The 23,107-nt window shown below is 41.5% G+C and overlaps 1 protein-coding gene across 5 annotated transcripts in view; it reads left to right on the plus strand.

The window, feature by feature from the left end:
* LOC120527023 (aryl hydrocarbon receptor nuclear translocator-like protein 1) overlaps positions 1-17,857 on the plus strand; it is a 107,080-nt gene extending 89,223 nt beyond the window's left edge. For all 5 annotated transcript variants that reach the window (XM_039750062.1, XM_039750063.1, XM_039750071.1 and 2 more), the window contains 7 exons: positions 4,321-4,427; positions 5,144-5,294; positions 8,603-8,688; positions 8,949-9,057; positions 12,440-12,533; positions 13,491-13,593; positions 17,216-17,857. In XM_039750062.1, coding sequence (XP_039605996.1) covers positions 4,321-4,427; positions 5,144-5,294; positions 8,603-8,688; positions 8,949-9,057; positions 12,440-12,533; positions 13,491-13,593; positions 17,216-17,376 — 811 coding nt within the window. In that variant the 3' untranslated portion in view covers positions 17,377-17,857. The remainder of the gene's footprint in view (positions 1-4,320; positions 4,428-5,143; positions 5,295-8,602; positions 8,689-8,948; positions 9,058-12,439; positions 12,534-13,490; positions 13,594-17,215) is intronic.
* The last annotated feature ends 5,250 nt before the right edge of the window (positions 17,858-23,107 follow it).

Genomic DNA, 23,107 nt, shown 5'->3' on the forward strand with positions numbered 1-23,107 from the left:
TTAAGAAATCTCAGATGCATTTCATGATATCCGTAAATAAGTCTGGTGATATTTTGAGATATCTGATATGCAGCTCAAGATGACTCCTGTGAAATGGGGCTTCCTGTCTATTTTTAGATATCTTGAAGAGAATTTGAGATATCTCAAACTGAACAAGATATCTCAAAGTGCAGTACCTATGGAGTTATTTAAAAATATCTGAAAATGTAAGTGAGATATCCTAAAATGTATGGAAGATGTCTTCATGTTAGCTCACATTTCAGAGATCTAAAATACGTTGTTAGACATCTCAAATACATTTCAAAGGGCTTTCCGCTCCATTTCTGATGTCTAAAAATGTATTTCAAGATATGTTAAATTCTATTTCAGTACTAGTTAAAGCACCTAAAACACCCAGGTAACTTTGAAGATTGGATTAAGGAAAGAAAGCAAAGATTTATATGTTTTTTAAATGGTGAACCTCTTCTTATTGCTAGCTGTGCCATCAGTCTTTCACACTGCCTCTCTATCAATGTCTCTGCTCTCATGAGTCGAGAATTTGTTTTTTTGGGTCCAGTTTAATTCCACCTTGCTGGGTTGTAACCATGAATGCTGTCATGTCTGACTCATATTTTTAGTTCAAGATGGACAGTTCACAGTGCTTAAATTATGAAGACAAGCAGACAAAGTAGGGGTTAAAAATAATAAACTTATTTATTATTGTTCAGCTCTGGTTATTTTGTCTGCTAGTTTGACTTCAGTCTGTTCGGATGTCTCACTTGCAAATGGTAGCACACCAGTAATATCCAACTGCAGAGCTGCAGATCCATACATCTGTGGGGTTTTTGACCGCAGCTTTTTGGGAGAAGTAAGATTAGGGAAACTTAAAGTTAGGGGATTGTGTGGTTAGCACGTAGTATAGACGTGAGGTAATGTCATTTGTGACAGCTGATTTTCACTTATTGATTATATATTGATTATTTTGTTCTTGTTAACTGTTGGTTTTTGCCTTTAGCACTCTTTGGCAGCATTTTAATGAAAGCCGCCTGATCTGTGATCCAGTCCCGCTGCTAGTTTAGTACAAGGATAAGTATTTAGAAGAGAACCAGTATAATCTAGTGTAGCAGAATCCTGACTCCAATGGTCCTTTATCAATGGAATGAAAGTAATCATGTACTTGTGTAATTAGTACTGTATTTAAGTAGTACAATCAACTGCTGTAATTCAGTCATCTCTTTCATGGCACTGTGGTGACTTGACACGCATGTCAAATAAAGATATTCTTCCTATCCTGACCTGGCTTCATGATTTAACTTTGTCACACTTTTTCCGTCAAACTGCTACTCATTTTTTTTTAGATTTAGTAAATTCCTCCAAGAAACTGCAGTGAATTATGGCTCTGCAGCTCTATAGTTGGATGTCCCTGGTCAACATTTTAGGTTCCGAAGTATTCTGTCTTGTCTATATGGTCCTAGATAGCAGCTATGGCAGATATGGTCCAGATTGGTCAAAGGGTGTAGGATTGCATAGGGAACATAAAGGTGGACAGGCATTCTATTTTATATGAATATGAAGCACATTTTAATATACAATATCTTTAAAACTGCATGAACTTTTTTCAAGATATCTGAATTTCAAATATCACAAATATGTTTCCCGACATTTCCCAGTAGCTTCCTGCTCAATTCAGGATATCTCAAACACATTTCAATATACCCTAAGCTAGAATAGAAGTCCTACTGAAGGAATAGGAAATTAAACAGGAAGTGATTTAGACGTATCCCAAAATGCATTGTGGGTAACTGAAAATGCATGTAAGGTCAATTTGAGCCATCTGAAAATGTATTTAAGATATGTTGAAATGCACAAGCAATTATTCTGAGATACTTCCAAAATGTATTAAAATGTCGAGGAACCAATCTGGAAATGAAAAATGAACAACATTGTAAGGTATCTGAAACTCATTTTGAGATACTTTATTTCTAAATGTTAATTGAGCTTGCCATAAACAACACTGCTCTGTTGACCGTTAACTTCGAAGAAACCGAGTGTGAACTGCTCAGTGGAGGGACGATCACAGGAAACGTGAGCATCCCTGGGGGTGTCTTGATGTATGCAGTCTGATGTCGCATTGAGCATTCTCATTGTAATGCATTATGGGAAGCAGAAATCTCATTTTTCTGCATACACGTGACAAAGAACCTGAACAACAAAAGAGTTGGGGTGTATGAACGAAGAAAATGGATGGCTGTATGTGTTCAAATTAGACGCTCCACTGGGTGTGTAGTGTGTATTCTACTCACATACTCCAAATCGGTGATTTCAAATGCAAGCCTCTTTTGCACGTTTTATGCTCTAAACTGTCTTTTTTCATTAGTTTAATATTTTTTGTTTTGGAATAAATGTATTTTGATTAATATAACCAGCATTGGCTATGCATGCCTTCCAGAGCCTGCTACTGTCTTTCACTTATAGTTGAAGTCAGATGTTTACATACACTTGTGAATTCTTTAAAACTCACTTAATAACAGATTTTATACTAATAAACTATAAATTTGGCTTATCTTACATCTACTTTGTGCAGGGCAAAAGTCTTTTTTTTCAACAATGTTCACAGACAGATTCTTGAACTTTTTATTGACTATATCTCAGTTCCAGTGGGTCACAAGTTTACATCCACTTTGTTAATTGTACCTTTAAACAGCTTGGAACATTCTAGAAAATGATGTCAATCAATCCTTTAGGCAATTAGAAAAGTTGATTCTGATGGAAATTAGCCTAATTGGAGTCAACATATATGATGTATGTTAAGGCCTACCATCAAACTGACGGCATCTTTGCTTGACATAATAAGAAAATCAAAACAAAATTGTGGACTTCCACAAATCTGGTTCATCATTGGGAACAATTTTGAAACACCTCACGGTTCCATGTTTATCTGCACAAACAGTAATATGCGAGTATAAACAGCACTGGACCCGTCATACCGTTCAGGAAGGAGACACATCCTGTCTCATAGAGAAGAATGTACTTTGGTAGGAAAAGTACAACTCAATTCCAGAGAAACAGCAAAGGACCATGTGAAGATGCTGGAGGAAACAGGTAGTCAAGTATCCATATCCACAGTAAAACTAGTCCTATATCCACACAACCAGAAAGGCTGCTTAGCAAGGAAGAAGCCACTCCCAATTGGCAACAAAAAAGCCAGACTGCAGTTTGCAATGGCACATGGGGACAAAAATCACACCTTCTGGAGAAATGTCCTCTGGTCTGGTGAATCCAAGATTGGACTGTTTGGCTATAATGATCATCATTATGTTTGGAGGAAAAGATCACCATCCCAATTATCAAGCATGAGGGTTGGGAGCATCATGTTGTGGGGATGCTTTACTGTAGGAGGGACTGGTGCAGTTGAGAAAAATAGATGGCATCATGAGGAAGGAAGATTATGTAGATATACTGCAGCAACATCTCAAGAGCTCAGCAGGGAAGTTGAAGCTCAGTAACAAATGGGTCTTCCAAATGGACAGTGACCCCAAGCATACCTCCAAGGTTATAGCAAAATAGCTTAAAGACAACAAGGTCAAAATATTGGAGTGTCCATCACAAAGCCCTGACCTCAATTTGGACAGAACTGAAAAAGCGTGTGTGAGCAAGGAGGCCTACGGACCTGTCACAGTTACAGCAGTTCTGTCTGGAGGAAGGGGCCAGACATCCATCAATTTATTGTAAGAAGGTTGTGGACGGCAACCCAAAATGTTTGGCTCAAGTTAAACAATTTAAAGACAATGCTAGCAAGATATTAACAAAGTGTATGTAAACTGTGAGCCAATGGAATTGTGATACAGTCAATAAAAAGTGAAATACTCAGACTGTGAACATTGCTGGAAAGAGTTACTTTTGCCCTGCACAAAGCAGATGTCTTAAACGGTATGCCAAATTGATCATTTATTAGTATAAAACCTATGGAGTGGTTATAAAGTGAGCTTTAAAGAATTCACCCTAAGTGCACATAAACATTTGTGTTCAACTGCATTGTCTTCATTTTCTATTTAATTTAATAAGGAAAGAGAAAAGTGCCATGATGTGCAGTGGAGGGGGTCCTCCGGCTGCTGTCCCCCAGTCCAAGTATCCCGGGTCCAAACCAAACTCAAAAAGTGAACATTGTGCCCACTCCTCTAGGGTGAAGGAAGTTTAGTTTGTTCTCTTCTGTGTTGGACTACCTTGGGAGGCTCCAACCTCAACCCTGAATTAGATCAAAAAGAGTTGGATGTGTGGATGGATGGTTGGAGGAGTTTAAAACAAAGCTGGTTTCATCTGTTCGATTCCTTTTTTTCTTAGGGCTACAGCAATCCTTGCATATTTACCCCAAGAGCTGCTTGGCACATCGTTTTATGAATATTTCTATCAAGATGATATCGGGCACCTTGCAGAATGTCACAGACAAGGTAATGGAAACCTCACCCCAGATCTTGGGATCAAGTTTAAACCGAAGTGAGTAGTCAGTCGGGAGAAGGGCTGGACATACTGCATTCATTAGTGTAGTTTTTAAAGATCTCGTATGGTAGTGCAAGTCAAGTTTGGATGTTAGAAATGAGTCATTTTAGTTCAGTTTAGCTGTCGGTCCATGGATTAGAAAGCCCAATGCAGGGGTGAGGGATTAGGAGCTTTTCAAGGCCACCCTTGAAGACAGGAGTTTCATGCCCATGACACACTTTTCTTACTTATAAAGCGACAAATTAGGCTGCTGCTGCTGTTGCCAAAAGACATTTCTGCATATGTGAGATATAACGGTGCTGATAAATAACAGTGCAGATACTGGGAGCACCCTTTGGTTAATCAGATCTTCAGCTAGCAGTGGTTCTGATAAGCTCAGGACGTTTCACACTCAGCTTTATAAGACGCTTGTCTTGCTTTGGTTTCCCTACTGGATGCCAGATGATCTCCTCTATGAACTGCATTAGTTCTTTGAGACTGGCTGTGCTGATTTCACCATAAAAAAAGAAAAAGAGAGCCTGCTGCTTCTCCATGTCTTACTGCAGGGCCAGGACAGCATGAGGTACTGCTGTGGGCTGAAGTGAGCAAGAGAGAAAATGAGCTTTTGCAGCTGGCGAATATTTGAATGGAAGTCTTGAAATTCTGTTTTTCTTTTTTTTATCTTCAGTTTTACAGACACGGGAGAAGATCACAACAAACTGTTACAAGTTCAAAATAAAAGATGGGTCTTTCATCACACTGAGGAGTCGCTGGTTTAGCTTCATGAACCCCTGGACCAAAGAAGTCGAGTACATCGTGTCGACCAACACTGTAGTTTCGTAAGTGTTAGCAGCCAATAAAGATCTCCTGAGTGGTGCACTTCAGCTCCTAATTATGTTTTGCATGAAAGTTTTTTAACTTTAGTAATTTACTAGCTGAATACCTGTGGTTCGCTACGGGATAGCAACAGGAAAAATGTGTTCAAAAATATACATAGGTTGCGAGTCTGGACATTTCGGAGAGGTACTGAGGCTTGGTGCGGTAGCAGTCTCCGGTCCGCGTTATGTTGTACGGCTTGAACCTCCGCCAGTTATTAGAGGCGTGGCTAATAATGTCAACCCGCATCTGAGCGAACAGAGAGGCGGTGCCGTGCACAAGGTAGGCCAGCGAGGAGAACAGGCACGCACCATCACCGCTCATCTGCACCATATGGTGAGGGACCATTACTTTGTCAATATAAATCCCTTCTTCCCTTCCTAGTTTTACAGGTTTATTTGAAGAGGTATAAACTTAATAGAAGAATTCGTGAAGAAAGTGAGAAAAAGAATAAAAAAAAAGTATGAAAATTAAAATCCTCAAAAAAAAAAAAATTAATTTGCTTTAATATACATTGGAATAACCTAACTAAATTACTTTAAAAAGATAAATAAATGGCAAAATATCAAAATAAAAGTATACTCTTCAGAAAAAGGAAAGTATTTTTAGTTTACTTTAAAGAAATTTATCTTAGAAAGAAATGGAGTGAATGGGTGTAAAAAACCATAAAACATTTCACACTTGGACCACTACATTTTTTAAACTGTTTCTTAGTGAGAACCTATGGGCCAAGAGTAACCTACACTGCCAACGTCCCAAGTCCTCATGGTTCGGGAGATTTCGTGATGAGTGAGTCAGTGTTATTTGGCTTTTGTATTTATATAGATTATCAAATTGTTTGGGCGGCACGGTGGCGCGGTGGGTAGCGCTGCTGCCTTGCAGTTAGGAGACCCGGGTTCACTTCCCGGGTCCTCCCTGCGCGGAGTTTGCATGTTCTCCCTGTGTCTGCTTGGGTTTCCTCCGGGTGCTCCAAAGACATGCAGGTTAGGTGCATTGGCGATTCTAAATTGTCCCTAGTGTGTGCTTGGTGTGTGGGTATGTGTGCGCGCGCGCCCTGTGGTGGGCTGGCGCCCTGTTCAGGGTTTGTTTCCTGCCTTGCACCCTGTGTTGGGTGGGATTGGCTCCAGCAGACCCCTGTGGTTGGGATGTAGCGGGTTGGATGATGGATGGATGGATCGAATTGTTTGGACTCATTGGATGAGTAGACGTATTTGCTCGACTCCTCATTTTCTACAGAATCCCCATCAGCTTCAACAGCTGTTGTGGAACGCAAAGTTGTATTCACATCTTGTATCAGGTAGTTTGTCACTTCCTCCCTAACGTTATTGTCACTCCTAGACCCCTTTACACAGACACGGCAGCTATGGAGTGGAGCTCTGGGGGAGGAATATCCGGATGAACAGTCCGCTTCAATTTTGTAATTACACACATCACCATATGACGCCATTGTATGGGCCAGGGGTCTGCCAAGCCAGCTGCAGTAGCTGCAGGTTTTTGTTGTAACCCGATTGCCTAATTGCCAAAAAACGATTAAACGGCTTGTTAGTGTTTTCATTCTGCCATATCAGGTCATTCTTATATTGTAGATTTTTTTTTCTTTCAAAGAATATCACCCAAATGATTTTATTCAACCAGATAATTCACGATGAACACACACAGGTATACATGGAAACGAGTTAGATGGAGAACTGCTGGTTTCCTTTGTCATTTACATCTTATTGTTAACTTGTAACACTCAGATTTCCAATCCTCGAAGCAGTGACTCTCACAATACACAGCACCCCAGGTCATCTCCATCAAGTTGGCTGCAATGTCCTTCACTGGCAGATGATGTCGGTGCAGCTCATTTCCTGACAGATGTGCCAAGTTCTTGCATGTCCATTCTTTTAACTCATTACACTTGGATGAGTGTATAAGGCCTTTCACATAGCATATAATCACAAAGCCTAAGGCAACAATAAAAAGCCATACAAAATTGAAAAAACCTAAAAGAAAAATATGAGAGTACTGTATACAGATGGAGCCAGACAGTAAAAGTGAGTTATTAGCAAATTCGACTGAAAGAAAAATTACAAAAAAAAATTTGACTAAATTAGTTAAGCGCTGATTTATGGCAGGCCGATTTGAGTTGAGTCGTACTTACGGCCAAGTGCTGTAGGAAAACAATAGGAGAATAGTTGCCAAAACAAGCCACAGTAATAATCTTTTATTATTATTATTATTATTATTATTATTATTATTATTATTATTATTTCACAGGGTCTTGTATGTTTTCTGACCCTTGGGAGTGTCTTTTAGGGTTTCAGCTCCATGTGCCTAATTCTTATGTGTTTGGCCCACACTGCATTCCTTCCCCCTGTGTTTCTCAATCTTTACAGTCCTTCATACCAGTCGTACCTTTTTAAATTCATCGATGACCCCATAGCAGTAATTGCAAACTGCCCCTTTGATAAAACGAGCAGGATCAGAGCTCCCACATGGTGAAACAAACTCATGCAGAAATGGGGACTTTGCCGATTGCTTCGGCGACCCTCTGACAGCAAACCGGTTTGTGACCCAGTGGCTGAGAAACACTGGCTTATGCAACCCACTTACAAAACAGCGACTTCAGATCCATTGGTGGAGAAACGAGGCCTTAGAGGGACCCAGCGTGTGGCCGTCAAGGTGCGAATAGCGGTCTGTACTGCGCCATACCAGCAGTTAAAGTATGCATAGTGGGGACCCATGCAAAATGAACAAGTCCAATTGTGGCCGTAAACTGGCACAGGACTTCAGTTGTCTACTGCCAGTTGACCTCTTCAGCATTATGTGCATCCTGGTATCGTGCCAATTTTTATTTACATCCTAATAATAGATTTTAACAAACATTACAAAGACTGTTGGCTTCATCAGTGCTAGCACCTCTTGAATGTTTCCTATGTCTGTTACTCAGATTAGCATCGAGCTGTTGGGACCATGTCTCCTTTCTTGAATCTCTTCAGCTCATTGCTGTTCTGCAAACCACATTTCAGTGGATTAACATCAAGACTTGGACCATCCCAGAATGCTCAGTTTTGTCGGCATCGTCATTGTGCTCCCTGACCCCCTGTTCTGTTAATGGTTGCAGCTTGTCAAGTTCTTTTTTGCTGTAATGCTGTACTTCAATCTCAGCCAACTTTCCTTCATGCAAATAGAAAGAGAGATTACTGCTTTTGAATACAAGTTTGTTGAAAATGGTCTTCCAGTTTACACACGGATCAGAAGGTTAACCCATCTCCATGTTATGTTTCAGAGGCAGCACACTCGATGGAGTCGACCCGGCCTATCCACAGATTGCTACGTCACCGCACAGCGTGGACTGTGTGCTGCGAGGAGAAGGTAACGTGAACAGCATGTCTCATCTCTCACTCTGATGAATGTTGAAAGTTTTCAGTGGTAAGCCATATGGCATCATTATTGGCGACTGGTAGGAAAATTATTTCCATATCATGGAAGCTGCCAACAATCACTCTGGACCTGTAGAAATTGTCCTGTATGATCTAAGCAGTCGTTTCAGCAAATTGGATGTGAGCAAAGTGGCTTTGTCCTTCATCTACGTTACTGAGTGCAGTTTGAAGCAGGGTCTCCTACTATTGCAGGTGCCGTAAAAAGAAACCTTCCTACTGTGCCAGGCATTCCAGGAGGGACCAGGGCAGGGGCCGGAAAAATTGGGCGCATGATTGCAGAGGAAGTCATGGAAATACAAAGGTGGGTGCAAATAAGTAAGAAACTCATGATGTACTTGGAGATTTGCAGAATGTGTAGAAGTCTAAGGAATCTCCCTGAGAAATGCTCATTCCTGTCATAAAGTAACACCACATTCCTTTGCCCACCCCTGATTTGCAGCAAAAGCATCAAACACCAGCCGTCATTCTCACTTTCCCTGCACCCTAACCCATCCCTGATTGGCAGCAAAAGCATCAAACACTGGCCGTCATTCTTACTTTCCCTGCAGGCTAATTGAATTTTCAGTGTCCAGACTAACAATGCCCTTCCATTATAGTCTCCCAGCCGGGCAAGGAATTGCCCTCTACCCCCGTTGGGATGCAAATCCATCCTCTTTGGCATTCACAGTATGTAAGATAAATAGATATTTATGTACAGGTGAGTATGGGTGATGGCCCAGATAGTAACAAGCACATAAAACCCTGGCATGTTTCTTTTAGCTGGATTTCAACTGATTTTTGTTTAGCAAATTCCATTTTTAAGTTACGAATGAATACATATAGCAGCTGTCACAAACACTAGGTCATAGTACAGCCAAATTGAATGTCACCACTCGATCGGCTGCTGATTGTTTAGCTGAGCAGTAGGACCCAGGGTCCTTTGTGTGCCTCTCGGCTGTGTCATCGCAGGGAGTACAGCTGCCAGAAGTGCAAGTGACACTCTTGAATAGTTCCTGAGTGGAGACGACGCGTGTTTCACAAGTGGCAGATCTTTACGCTGTCATCATACCTGAGCTATCATGATCGGTAACTGTAGGAAGCTCAAGCGCAAGGTCAACATGCACAATGGATATAAAAAGTCTACACACACCTATTAAAATTTTGTTTTTTTGTGATGTAAGAAAATTAATCCAAGATAAGCCATGTCAGAACTTTTTCATTCTTTCTTGTGAAATTGCAGACTACACAAAGAGGGAGAAAACAGATCTGAAACAGCAGCCTGGTAGCACAAGTGTGCACACCCCCCATTGGTGCTATTGCAGCACTTAGTCCATTCAGCTAAGGGTCTGTCAGCTGGGCACATCTTGACTTGTCCATATCTTCCCACACTTCCTCTAGAGCTGTCAAATTGTGAAGGCATCTCCTATGCACCCTTCAGGCCTGGGCTCTGGCTGGGAACTTCCAGAATGTTGATCTTCTTTTGGTGAAGCCATTCCTTTGCTGATTTGAATGTAGACTCTGGGTTGTTGTCATGAAAGGTGAAGTTCTTCTTCATTTAGCAGACACCTGAAGGTTATTTTGAGCTATTCATGACTTCTTTCAACTTGACTAAAGACCCAGTTCCGGCTGAAGAAAATCAGCCCCAAAGCATGATGCTGCCACCGCCACGCTTCACCGTCGGAATGGTGTTCTTTTGGCGATATGCCAATGTCACAGTATTTCTAGTTGCAGGGGTATGTCAGGTTTGCAGACAGCAGATGCTGATCACATCACTGGAGCTCTTCAATTTAAATTGTTGCCAATGTCGCATTTACCGACTGAGCACTGGCATCCTAGCCAAGTTCTGCTCGCCCCCTTTTCTGAAAGCCAGCACTCTATAAAGGGTTAACAGCTTCTCTTCTGTTTGTGAGGCCCAACATGCCCACAGTCCTTATTTCTCATCACTCTTACATTCATTGTACTTTCAGGTGAGCATTCATTGATTGTCAGCTCTTCAGCACAGACAACCCACCCCTATGACTAAAGACAAAATCAAGCCTATTCGATTTTATTGGAACGAGTTGCAGTGAGTCACTGGGAATGTCACATCAGTTGACCGAGTTCACAGGAGCGCACCTCCAACTCACTAAGATCATGTAAATGAAGGTTATGACTGAAAATCCCTGCAAAAGTTGTGTAGCGCGACTTGACATTTAGTCTCATCAGACCATGAAACATTTTCGCATATGGTTTTGGGAAACTGCATGTGTCTTTTTTGAAGTTGTTCTTTATGAGGAAAGGCTTGCTACCCTCATCCATCGCCTAGACAGATGAAGAATACGGGTGATTGTTGTCACATGCATGGAGCAACCAGTACTTGCCAGAAAGCTCAGCAGCTACTTTAATGTTGCTGTAGGCCTCTACGCAGGTCTCCATATCCAATCTTCTCCTTGTCTTCACCTTAGTTTCTTGCAAGCGGTACTACTGTGCCACATTTTCTCCACCAGTTGACGGTTGTCCTCACTGTGCTCCACGGTCCTTGGGTATTCTCTTGCACCTCTCACCTGACTGATATCTTTCGACAAGGAGATTTCGCTCATGTTATGAAAGCCCTTTGTAGTCCAAGGCTTCTGCAGTAGGATGCAACCAAGAAGACGTCAGGATAATCCTACAGAGCAGCTAAACTGTTTTGATTTTGTGATTTGATATACTCTGGTAATCCCCATGGAGAAACTGGGTTTCGTATGACCTTTGGAGATCAGAGCGCACGGTCAGCAATTAGGTACAGCGGCCTGGGAGCAATTTTCATGTTAAGGGCCTTGCTCAAGGGCTCAGAGGAATAGGATTGCTTCTGGCAGTAACAGGATTTGAACCTGCAACCTTCCAGATACCAGTGCAGATCCTTAGCCACAGAGCCGCCAGAGTTTAGTGGCAATTGGTCACTTTAAATGAGAGCAGGTGTAGTTGGGTTTGTTCAAAATTACCAAAGTTGTGCAGCTTTCAGCTTGCGTCATTGGACAGTTCAGGCAATAGTGTGACGCGTTTTCAAATACACCAAGTGCATGAAGTTAAACGTGATTGGTTGACTACAAAGACAACCCCATCCTTAATTAGACTGGGGTGTGCCCACTGATGCAGCCAGCCAACTTTTATGTAAGTTTTGGATTTTTAGTTTAGTTTTCTCTTAAAGGTTTCCGATTCATTTTCACCTTCTTTGTTCAGGTTGCAATTCTTCAATAAAGTTGTAACACGATTGAGTTTTGTGGTCATCACAAGAATCTGCCATTGTAACAGTTTAGCAATACAGCTTCACTTACAGTTTATTAATGTACTTGCATTTTTTTTCTGTAAAGAAAATAAGTAATAGAGCATTATAGATTTTGCAGTTACGTATTTTTGCATCTATTTGCATTTACAGTGCAAATTTCATACAAAATTAGGTGACAAGCATCTGCAGGAGCAAAGCGCGTTCATAACGGGAGGCTTACTTGTATGTTTGTATTGCATTATATATGTTTAATAATACACAATGAACATTTATAAATGCTTTGTCCAAGGTATAATGTGATTTTAAAGCTGCTGATTGATTTCCTTGCGGTCAAGAGAAGGCGACCAGTAGCGAGTAGTAGCCTCCCGGCTGCAGTGCACTGCACATTACAAAAAGAGAATCTGAATTTCCTGTGGCGCGGTATTTGGTCTAATGAGATGGCCTTTTGATTTGGCAGGATTAGAGGGTCATCGCCCTCCAGCTGTGGCTCCAGTCCACTGAACATCACCAGCACACCCCCTCCTGACACCTGCTCTCCAGGAGGCAAGAAGGTAAGCACCTGCTAAGGGCGTGATGGACGGCTGCTGTCATTGTTCTGATTGGAGCGCACACACATTTCAGTAGCACTGCATGGGGATTAATTAGTCCTGATTTCCCTGTCAGATTATTTTGAACATAAAAATGACATCCCAAAGGCAGGACATTTGATGGATGGCTCCAAAGTGCCCGAGTACTTTCTACTAGCACCATCTTGCTTCTGCTGCAAAGTGGAACGGCAGTATGGTGTGCAGGGAGTGAGTGATGTCAGAAGACAGACATCAGTCTAAACGAGTAAAATGTCACATAATGAACCGTGCACTGCTATTGGGATAATCGGTTCATCCAAGCATTTTGAAAATTTGTTTAATCCAATTTCAGGGTTGATGGGAGATGAGGCCCCTCAAATACAAGACAAAAATAAACCCAATGTAGAATTACAAGTCGGCCTGCTTTTGAGATGTGGAAGGTAAAGAAAAGATTCTGAATGTGTGTGTGTGTGTGTGTGTGTAGACGCCTGGTGTTTCGGAGCTGGGAGAGCATAGCAGAACAATTCACTGGGGTGTCCATTTGCTGGTTTAGCACGACACAACTGACCCTGAAGAGTTTTCTTCCATAACCTAACAGCCAGACTGTACAGTTCCAGAGACATCTGGCATCTTCTCAAAGGCAGTCCTGTTTCCTTCTACATACTAAATGGTAACAGTGCCCTGAGATGGACTGGCATCTCACCTGCCACTGGTTCTGCTTTGCCCACTGCAACCTGGATGGCCTGTCACCCCCTAGTTACCTTAGAAAGTGACCTCACACAATGAATGAACAGAGCAAAACAGGTTTGTTGGGGCTTATGTATAAATATTTAATAAAACAGTGATCATTTTTGCCTTTTTTTTTTTAAACAAATGTGACCACCCTTATTGTTCTTTACATGCTGGTCTGTTCTCATGTTCTGAATATTTTCATTGTTTCAGATTCCTAATGGAGGTAGCCCTGACATTCCATCAAGTGGGCTCGCTGCAGGACAAAGCCAAGATTCCATAGGTTATCCGTATTCAGATAGCAACTCACTGCTTAGTAAGTATGGATGTTCTGCTTGGAATTGTAAATAAGCTCTGCACAGCGTGGATTTCTCGTAGGCAGTCAGTCTGTGCCAAGGGATCCAATGAGATTTGCAGATTTAGCCAGTTGAAGAGTCGTCTTAGTGTTGTTACCATATTGGACATGGAAATATATTTTGAACGTTAGTCATGTATAAGATGGTCAAGGGTCAGCGAGGTACCCCATTAAATATAACAAAAAAACACAAAAGTTCAACATCGGGGGTGACTCGTTTCCTCTTGAGCCTCTTCTGTAGGCTGCTAAGTAATGGTGTCTTTCAGCAGAATTGCATTCCTTATGTGGAGTTCTGTCACCTTTGAATGCAGGTTCCCTAATGAACCCTGAAGTCCAGTGCCATTGCTCCATAAATATCCTACAGGGGAGAAGGGGCAGGATTTGTGGATGTGATGTCATCCTGTTGCTCGTTCTCTGGTCTGTAGCTGAAAGCGAAGGCGTTAGCAATTGCGTTCCCTCAGCGCATACGACACATAACATTTGTAAAATTTATTAGTTGACAGTCAATGGTGAGACACATTTTACAACAAACATTAAGTGGCCCTGCCATGGGTGTTTGACTGAAGTTTTCAAATGTTTTGAATATGTTGATCTTAGTAAGTTGCAATTTCAGTTCATTGATTGCGAGAGTAAATCGTGACCATTTGTTTTACTGAGCTGAATCGCAAGTGTTTGTCTTTGAAATGCGTTTACAACAGGAGAGACTACAAGCTTTGTAATTCACATGAAATAGTTCAGCAGATGATACATGCAGCTGTAAGGGCATGGGGGCAGGCATCCATTGATACAGTGATCGCCCACTGATAGGTGCGACCAAGTTCATGGCAGCCTGTGGTCCATAGGGAGCCTCCAGGGCAGACATTTTAACGTTCAGCTGCAGGTTTTCATTCCAGCCAACCTCACAATTGTTTTTAACACTAGAATCCTTGAAGCCTAGTAAAATATTCATAATGTTGGACCACTGTCCAACCGTCACCAGCGTCTTTGTTCTGTAAATGTGTCGATCAGCACAAGCAGCAAGCAGTCTGCTCACTCATCCCCCACAGAGGCAGCTGAAGTCAAGCGAGATGCAAAATTCTCAGAGCTGGAAGTTAGGTATCTGGAGTTGTACAGGGTAAATAATGTATCGTTATTTGGAATGCATACGTTTCTTGTGTGTTCTGTGTCAACAACGATCTGTGTAAATGTAGGATAACAGGAAATGCGAGGCAAGAAATGTTGAACACATAACTAAATCAGAAACTTTTTTCTTATTATAGTAATAATTGACAAAATGTTGACATGAAGTGGAAAATGTGTGAAGTCCAAATATCAAAAAAACACTTTCACAAAATATCAAATCAAGTCCATTTTATTCAAGAATATAATCGAAGAAAAAGAAACTGTTCAATTTACATTGTTACTGGCAATGTGTAAAAATTGAAGCCCAAATATCAATCAATACGAAGTAGACAGATCCGCTTGGCTGGTGCAGACATAAGGACTGTTGTTTCATAATCAAGAGGTTGCGAGTTTGATCCCAGGTTCTCCTTGCAGTTATCGTTTTGAGTAGTGAGCTTGACAAGATGCTACAAACTAAATGGTAAATGCAACGCAGTCCGTTGTCGTACCGCGGTTCTAAATGGCCAGTGATGGTTTACAAATGACTAAGCGCGCTCGATAAACATCGATTTCCAGGCCACACTACATGAACAGGGAGGTAGGATGGCATAGTGGTTAAGGCCTTGGACTTCAAATGTCGTAAGTCGCCTAGGATAAAGATGTCCGCCAAAGAAATAAACAGATACAGGACAAGAATACAAATGCAGTGAAAACCTCGGGTTTTGTTGGCAGTGCTGAAAGTGATGGAAACACAAAAGATAATCATGAACTCTGCCAGCCAGCTTCTTACAGCTTCCTTCTAAATTCACTGCGTTGTCTTCATTCTCCAAGCAGCCCTAGCCGCAGAGTGATCTACAGACTGCTGGGTGGAAGCAATTGTCAGACAATGAATGTAGAAGACGCCATCAAGTAAAATGCATTCTAAACAAGACAACGTAAAAGAGCGGATTTACACCGATTAAGGTTACAGCACACAGTACAAATGTCATGTTTCATTCGTGGAGTCGGTGAGAAAACAGAAGGCCCAGCAACGAACAGTCAAAACCCAGAGGGTCAGTTGCAACAGACTTCCCACATTAATCCACAGCTGGTATCAAGTTAGTCCGGTTAATCTAATGCCTCAGTCACGTCTACGAGATGAAGACAGGACTCTTGACCAATGACAGTATTTACTTAACAATATTTTAGCAAACGTTTTGCCCATTGGGAGCTTACATGAAATGACATTATATGGGGATTATGGGACACGATTAACGTGAGATTTTGTTCATAGATATTTTTATATTAATTGCTGACTTGCAGCATTGGTCTCTACAGACTTTTATTCTAACAGAATGTCTGCTCTCCATGAAAACAACTTTTCTTGGTTATCACTACAAACCACATGTGGTTAAAGTAACATCTAAAATAAAATCCTTTTTGGGTGGCGTATTCTTTTAAGTGCAGTGCTGCTCACTAAGCTCAGCAGCGATATTGTCTGCTAATGATCTTAAGCACTAATTTAGTGCGCAGCTACATACTAACCATGGCTTTATTTATTTTTTATGTGCTACTTTAAGGTTGTTGCAGTTAACCCAGAGTGACTCGCTGGTTGTAAAATGTATTGGATGTTAGCCCTGCTGCCACTATGGTCTGTAAGGACTGTTTAGTTGGTAGGATAAGGTTGTTGTTTCAGTTCTTTACTTTGCACTGTAAAAAATACACAAATGTGTGATTGTGTGACCACATTCTGCCACTTACTGAGCTGAAGTTGTTCAGAAAATAATGCAATAATCAGAAATATTAAGCAACTGGAAAAAAAAACAAACAAACCAGAAATTACAGGGGTGGCACAGTGGGTGGCACAGTGGGTAGCGCTGCTGCCACACAGTTAGGAGACTTGGGTTCGCTTCCCGGGTCCTCCCTGCGTGGAGTTTTCATGTTCTCCCCGTGTCTGCGTGGGTTTCCTCCCACAGTCCAAAGACATGCATGTTAGGTGGATTGGCGATCCTAAATTGTCCCTGGTGTGTGTGTGGGCACCCTGCGGTGGGCTAGCGCCCTGCCCGGGGTTTGTTTCCTGCCTTGCACCCTGTGTTGGCTCCAGCAGACCCCCCATGACCATGTAGTTAGGATATAGCGGGTTAGTTAATGGATGGATGGAGGAATTACAGGTTTTGGAGGTTTCTCTGAAACACAGCTATGGAGGACCAAGGATGTTCAGTAGCAAGCTCACTATGGTTTGACGTTTTGTAACCCCAATGGCACCCTCTGCAGGTGCCAAATCCTCCTCATTTTTGGGTCTGGATAAGGCACTCGTACCATTTGTTAAAGGGCCAGGCACTATTTATTCTTTCCAGTTCTGCTGTTCCCATACTGCATCAGGTTCCTTCAAATACTGTGCCCTACCACATTTAGTTCTCTTAAGTCCTTTATATAAAGCTTGCTCCATGACAGTAAAATGACTGATCACTTCATTCTGCCATTGTTTCTTTTTAATTCACAGGTGACAACTCGCACATAGGAATGGACATGATGGACAATGACCAAGGCTCTAGCAGCCCGAGCAACGATGAAGCTGCCATGGCTGTAATAATGAGTCTGCTGGAGGCTGATGCAGGGCTGGGAGGGCCTGTTGACTTCAGTGACTTGCCGTGGCCCTTGTGAACACTTCGATGTCATGCGGTTTCCAGTTGTAACAGCTGATGTTTAGTGTAAATGACCAGCTCATCAAAGTCGACGTATCGGAGAAGCCATACTGTAACTCTGCACAGCCCGTCTTGTGCTGGTTTGGACACACGCGAAACGGAGACGGTAGAGAAGGCTGGGACTGAAGCTTCGGACTATGTACTTGCAGCCAGTTGTAATAGCTTCCATTATCCATTTCTAGATGTTCTGGTTCTAAAGGTTCTCTTAATGCTCCAGTACACACAGTCACATCCTGAGCTTTTGGACTGCCTTTGTGTTGTATTGGTGTTTGCAGATTTTACACTACAAAGATTTCCATGTTGTCTATTTCTTACATTAATTGTATTATAAAGCCATTGTTTATTATATCATGCAAGAATTATTTGCTATAAATATCTGGTAAAAGTGTATTGTATTAGCAGTGAAATATTTTTCAATAAAAGTCAATTTGTTTCTTTAACTCGTTTCACAAAAACAAAATAAGAAGTGAACTGCAAAGACATCCCAGTAAAGGCAACAAAGCACACTTTGGCACATCAGGGATGAGAATACGCATCACAAAAACAAAAGCAGTGCGGCGATTCAGAGACTGCCCACCACGCCAGCGGGACGCACGAGGATGGTCTGTTGTGAAAGATGGACCAGCAGGCTGAAGATAAGACCTTCCAAGAAGCACGTTGGAGATAGGCCAGTGTGACGATGCAGGTTCACTGCATGCTCCCGTCCCCGTCGGTAATGTTACCGATGCGCTTGACAGAGAGGCACAGCAAATAGATCAAGGGGATGGTGTAAAAGTGCAAAGTGCTTTTATTACAAACAAACATCAAAACAACAGTGTCCCAATAAATAGTGCAGTGTTTCTCAAAGTTCTTAATAAATAATCCATAAAAATAGAGAGGAAAATTGTGGAGGTTAAAAAAATGTAATAAATAGAAAAAACGAGGCTAAAACAATGCTGGAAGCAGACCCTTTAAAAATGCCACAAAGCCTGGTGCTTCTTTTACCTGGTGGCTCCCCTGCTTCTCCCATCAGGGCTCTGCACCAGGAGGGTCGCCCTACCAGCAGCTGACCTTCTTTCCGCTCCACTGGTCTGGAGGTCTGCCGATTCCTGGCTTCGGTAGCACACTATCCAGACTGAGACTTGGCTTCTCTGGCGACCAGGACACCCACGTCAGGGAATTCACTGCCGAAGCCTCCCAACTTCTGCTGCCTTCTCGGCCTTACGTGGCGAGCCGTCCTACTTCTGGTCACTCCAGCTCTTTGATCGCTCAGCTGGAGTGACCGCTTCCTTCTGCCCCACTGAGTGCCAGCCAAACACCCTTCTCGGGGCTCACCTTCCAGCTGCCTGCCTGTGAGCCTTCGCTCACTTGCTCTCCCCGGCTCTCTCCATACTGCTTCCTGCAACCTCCATCAGATAAAAGGCTCCAGAGTAAACAAACTTGTTTTTCTAACCTGTGTGTGTCATTTACTGAATGAACGTTAGGATATATAGCACGATGTGTGGAGTACAAGTCCAAGGAGGTTCTGCTCAACCTTTATAATGCACTGGTGAGGCCTCATCTTGAGTACTGTGTGCAGTTTTGGTCTCCAGGCTACAAAAAGGACATAGCAGCACTAGAAAAGGTCCAGAGAGGAGCGACTAGGCTGATTCCAGGGCTACAGGGGTTGAATTATGAGGATAGATTAAAAGTGCTGAGCCTTTACAGTTTAAGCAAAAGAAGATTACGAGGTGACATGACTGAAGTGTTTAAAATTATGAAGGGAATTAGTACAGTGGATCGAGACTTGTATTTTAAAATGAGCTCATCAAGAACACGGGGACACAGTTGGAAACTTGTTAAGAGTAAATTTCGCACAAACATTGCATCCATAATGGCTAACACGGTACAGACCCTGCTTACTAGGCACAAACATTAGGAGGTTTTTCTTGACACAAAGAATGGTAGACACTTGGAATAAGTTACCAAGTAGTGTGGTAGAGACAGTAGGACGTTAGGGACTTTCAAAACTCGACTGGCGAGCTTTGTTGGGCTGAATGGCCTGTTCTCGTCTAGAGTGTTCTGATGTTCTAACAAAGCTACTCAACACTAACTTGCACTGTGTGAAGATGTAATTGCCTCTTGTGCTCTTTCGACACGTCATTCAACTAAATGCTTCTTAAAATTCCATGAGTCTTTGTACTCTACAAGGTTGATAGTTTGTTGTTACACCTCCTTCGTATCGGGGACAACTCCACAATTAAGAAATCATGATTACATTCTTTTTCGACATCACAATACTCCACCATTTAACAGAGGTGTGCAGACCTATAGAAAACATGGAGGTAGATGTAGCAACTTGTGATTGCTGAAGGAATCATGAATTCTACAGAATTTACGAGAATATTCATAAAGTAGCATGTCTGGTCATTTTTCATAACTGGGTTGTGCAGCAGCCAGTGACTCAAAATACAACAGCAAGCCTCCAGTTGGATGGCTCAGAAGAAACAAAATGGAAGTTTGGAAGAAGTTAAAGACCTGAATTGAGCAGAAGAGAAATGCTAAAATGAGCCATTCACACTCACAAACCAACCAATGTGTCGGAATTAAAGCAGTTCTGTAAAGAAGGGTGGGTGAAGATTCAACAACAACAAAGTGAAATACTGCTGTTAAAATTCGAGGAAGCATTTACAGTATTTGTGACTGTTGATACTAACGGTCCTGGGAAAAGGACTCACACTACAGGGGCACTTACTTTTTCACATGAATAATGGTGCTGAACAAGTGTTCCTTGAGTAAAGAAAGTGATGATTTAAAAACTATTTTGTTTCTTCAGATTCTCTTTCTCTAATATTGCAGGTCTCAGGCAATTTATTGTGTAAAAATGTGCACAGGAGGAAGAGGCCATTGCTTCTTCACAGCACTGTAATAACAACATTTGATACAACTGCGATATAATAATCATCGTTATACATCGTCTCATGATTCTTGTTTATGCCGGCATATGTAAAGGCAGCAGTTTCAGCATCTGCTCAATGACCAGAGTTTTTCTAATTACAAGAGGCTTTTGGTGAGCCGGAGAGACAGCATGGATAGCGTCAAGTCAGTTTACAGATGTTACGTAGTGAACAATGGACGACGATATTCTGCACGTTTTAATGCATGCAATTCATTAGGGATACTTTTACATTTTGACTTTGAATGCATTACTACAAGTAAATTTTAATTCAAAGCTGAAAGTTAGTTATGTTTTTGATTCATTTTGCTGTATTCGGGTCTCCAGTGCTACAAATGTTGGGAGGATTATTATTTTTGTATTATAAAAAAAGGAAACCCTACAAATACAAAAGTTTTGAACCAAGAATGCATGGTGATTTTGTTATTATACCAAAATGCACAACAAAGTAACATACAACACCTTTCCACAAGAATTCACAACTTCCAATCCATCGTGTATCAGAGACAAGACTGGAAAAACAAGAAAACCAACAAATCGATCCGTAATCAGTTACGTAACAGAAATCTGTCAATACCAAAACGTCAAGATACAGTAAATACCGTAGGAAAGGCATGTCGAGTGTCCGCTGCAGCACTGATTTAGTACACGTCCTTCGTGTGACATGTTTTGAGGCAGTCCAAAGCTGCAGTCGGGATAACAGAAGCATTCTAAGCAAAGTGAACAAAGAAGATTTCTTTCTGTTAGTCCCACACAAGGGTGTAGAATTTCAGGGTCTCACCCACTGTGGTCTACCACAGCGTAAGGTATAATGACTTCTACATTCCCCAAAACCCAACGACACAAACATTGACATCTGCTGCATTCACCAGACATATCACGGTGATTCGGTAGTACGGTGTCATATGCAGCGTCTTCACGATTCATGTCAATGTCTACGAACCGATTCACATTGTTGTCACTACTGCTTAATTTAACTAATGGTTCAGTTTCTGTTTGTTCTGGCATTCAATTCTTTTATTAACATGTTATTGTGTGTTTTGGTTAAAGGTCCGCAAACCTCATGAATACTGATGCGTTACCAAAGAGTGGAAAAACACATAAAAATCAAGTATGAACATTTTGCAGCATGATGTTATTTTCTCCACTAGATGGCCTCATAATGCTGTCCTGTCCATCATGCACTGTACACGCAAACAATGCAGCTGAACCCAAGAGGCTCGGGTTTACCCGTATTTACACAGAATTCCAAGCCCAAGAAATGCTCACGGGTTAACCACAAAACACTACTAGTAGAGCCCTCAAATTAGTCATATATTCAATGGAGAATTCTTTGTATTTGTTCAGGTAGTAATACAACTACTCGAGTCATTAGAAACTTATTTAAATTTTAGAAAATGAACAGTTAGAGTAAAGACTGGCCAAGACTGGTGCCTTTCATCTAACAATTCAACTGTTTTTGTGAAACACATTTAATGAATTTCAATTTCCCCATGGAGACAAAAGTATTCTCTGTCTACTTACCTACTGTACATATCGGCCCTCTGTCCCAGTGAGCTGGGTTGGGGAGATGTGTTGGCACTGATTTTATATGAAATGTAAATGTCCTGAATGTAGTATTAATTGTGCATTTTGCTGAACATGTTTCACTTAATGTTATTCTATTCTTAAAATAAAAAAGCATCTTAGCCCAACTTGCCACCACATGAAACTGAGATGATTAATTGAAGGATTGATGAACAGAGAGAAGAATGGACAGATGAATATATAGAAAGCTGGACAAAACTTTACTCATCCTGGAAGGAAATTCACGAGGGACCTCATGTATAAACGGTGCGTACGCACAGAAATGTTGCGTAAGAACGTTTCCACGTTCAAATCACGATGTATAAAACCTAAACTTGGTGTAAAGCCACGCACATTTCCACAGTAGCTCATACCCTATCGTACACAAGTTCTCCGCTGCCGGCACCCAGCGTCAAAGCAGTGCTACTGTTCCTGTGTGGTTATCCTTTCTTTTTCAGATCCACATCTCTGACGCTGCTTTATAAATACACTGAAATTAACCGCATATTGTTTATTAGTGTAATGCATCTGATTGTAATAACCTGTAACAATATAATGGTCCACAGAATAGTCAAACTATTCTAAATACCAAAGCTGCTTTAGCATTGTTACTTCTTCTTCTTCTTTCAGCTGCTCCCATTACGGGTTGCCACAGTGGATCATCTTTTTCCATATTACTCTCACTGCACCACTTGGAGTGTTTATATCACTGTATCGGAGTGTGAATCACAGCTATACAGCAGCTGATTGGAAAAAGAATTATTGGTATACAGCATCAAGTAAAACGCTGCCTCAGCCATGCTGTCTGTTGAACTGCTCTCATATGGCAAACGCTTCAGAGCCTTTCCTGTAAGGACCTCGTGGTTCAGAAACAGTTTCATCCCAAGAACTATAAATGCACTCAATCAGCCCATCAAGTGCTCCTTGAAGAACTGCCTGTACTTATAAATACAATCACCTCATTGTATATTTGCACTACAGTTATAATATTGCACAACCTGAGCCACTTTATAAAGCGTGTATTTACATATGATGATGATATCATTTTAAAATGAAATGCAGCAAAATATGTTTATTATATTATACCGATAAAACTAACTTCATTTAAATAATGTATATTGTTAATAATTAAACATGCGAGGACACGGTGCCGCAGCGCTAGCTAGGAGCTTGCACTCTGTTCACGGATTGTTCCTGCCTCGTGCTGTAT

Source organism: Polypterus senegalus, chromosome 1 (assembly GCF_016835505.1).
Source record: "Polypterus senegalus isolate Bchr_013 chromosome 1, ASM1683550v1, whole genome shotgun sequence".
Taxonomy (NCBI): Eukaryota; Metazoa; Chordata; class Cladistia; order Polypteriformes; family Polypteridae; genus Polypterus; species Polypterus senegalus.